Consider the following 364-nt stretch of genomic DNA (forward strand, 5'->3'; position numbering starts at 1 on the left):
CCGCCCCCCTCGCCCTCGCCGCGGGACGCGCTGCTGCTGGCCGTGGCGAACCTCAACGGCGTGGCCGGGCTGCTGCCCTACAACCTGTCCCTGGAGGTGGTGATGGCGATCGAGGCGGGGCTGGGCGACCTGCCCCTCTTCCCCTTCTCTTCCCCCAGCGCCTCCTGGAGCAACGACCCCGTCTCCTTCCTGCAGAGCCTCTGCCACACCGTGGTGGTGCAGGGGGTCTCCGCCATCCTCGCCTTCCCGCAGAGCCGCGGGGAGATGCTGGAGCTGGACTTCATCTCGGCGGCGCTGCGCATCCCCGTGGTCAGCATCGTGCTGGGCGAGTTCCCCCGCCGGAGCCCGGTAAGGCGCTGGGGGG

The 364-nt window shown here is 72.0% G+C and overlaps 1 protein-coding gene across 1 annotated transcript in view; it reads left to right on the plus strand.

The window, feature by feature from the left end:
- Positions 1–364, plus strand: part of GRIN3A (glutamate receptor, ionotropic, N-methyl-D-aspartate 3A) — a 77,674-nt gene that overhangs the window by 4,326 nt on the left and 72,984 nt on the right. The window contains exon 3 of the mRNA XM_010568551.1: positions 1–348. This exon is cut by the window's left edge and continues 1 nt beyond it. Within this exon, the coding sequence (XP_010566853.1) occupies positions 1–348 (348 nt within the window). The remainder of the gene's footprint in view (positions 349–364) is intronic.

This window comes from Haliaeetus leucocephalus, unplaced genomic scaffold (assembly GCF_000737465.1).
Source record: "Haliaeetus leucocephalus isolate CR32 unplaced genomic scaffold, Haliaeetus_leucocephalus-4.0 Scaffold247, whole genome shotgun sequence".
In the NCBI taxonomy this organism is placed as follows: domain Eukaryota; kingdom Metazoa; phylum Chordata; class Aves; order Accipitriformes; family Accipitridae; genus Haliaeetus; species Haliaeetus leucocephalus.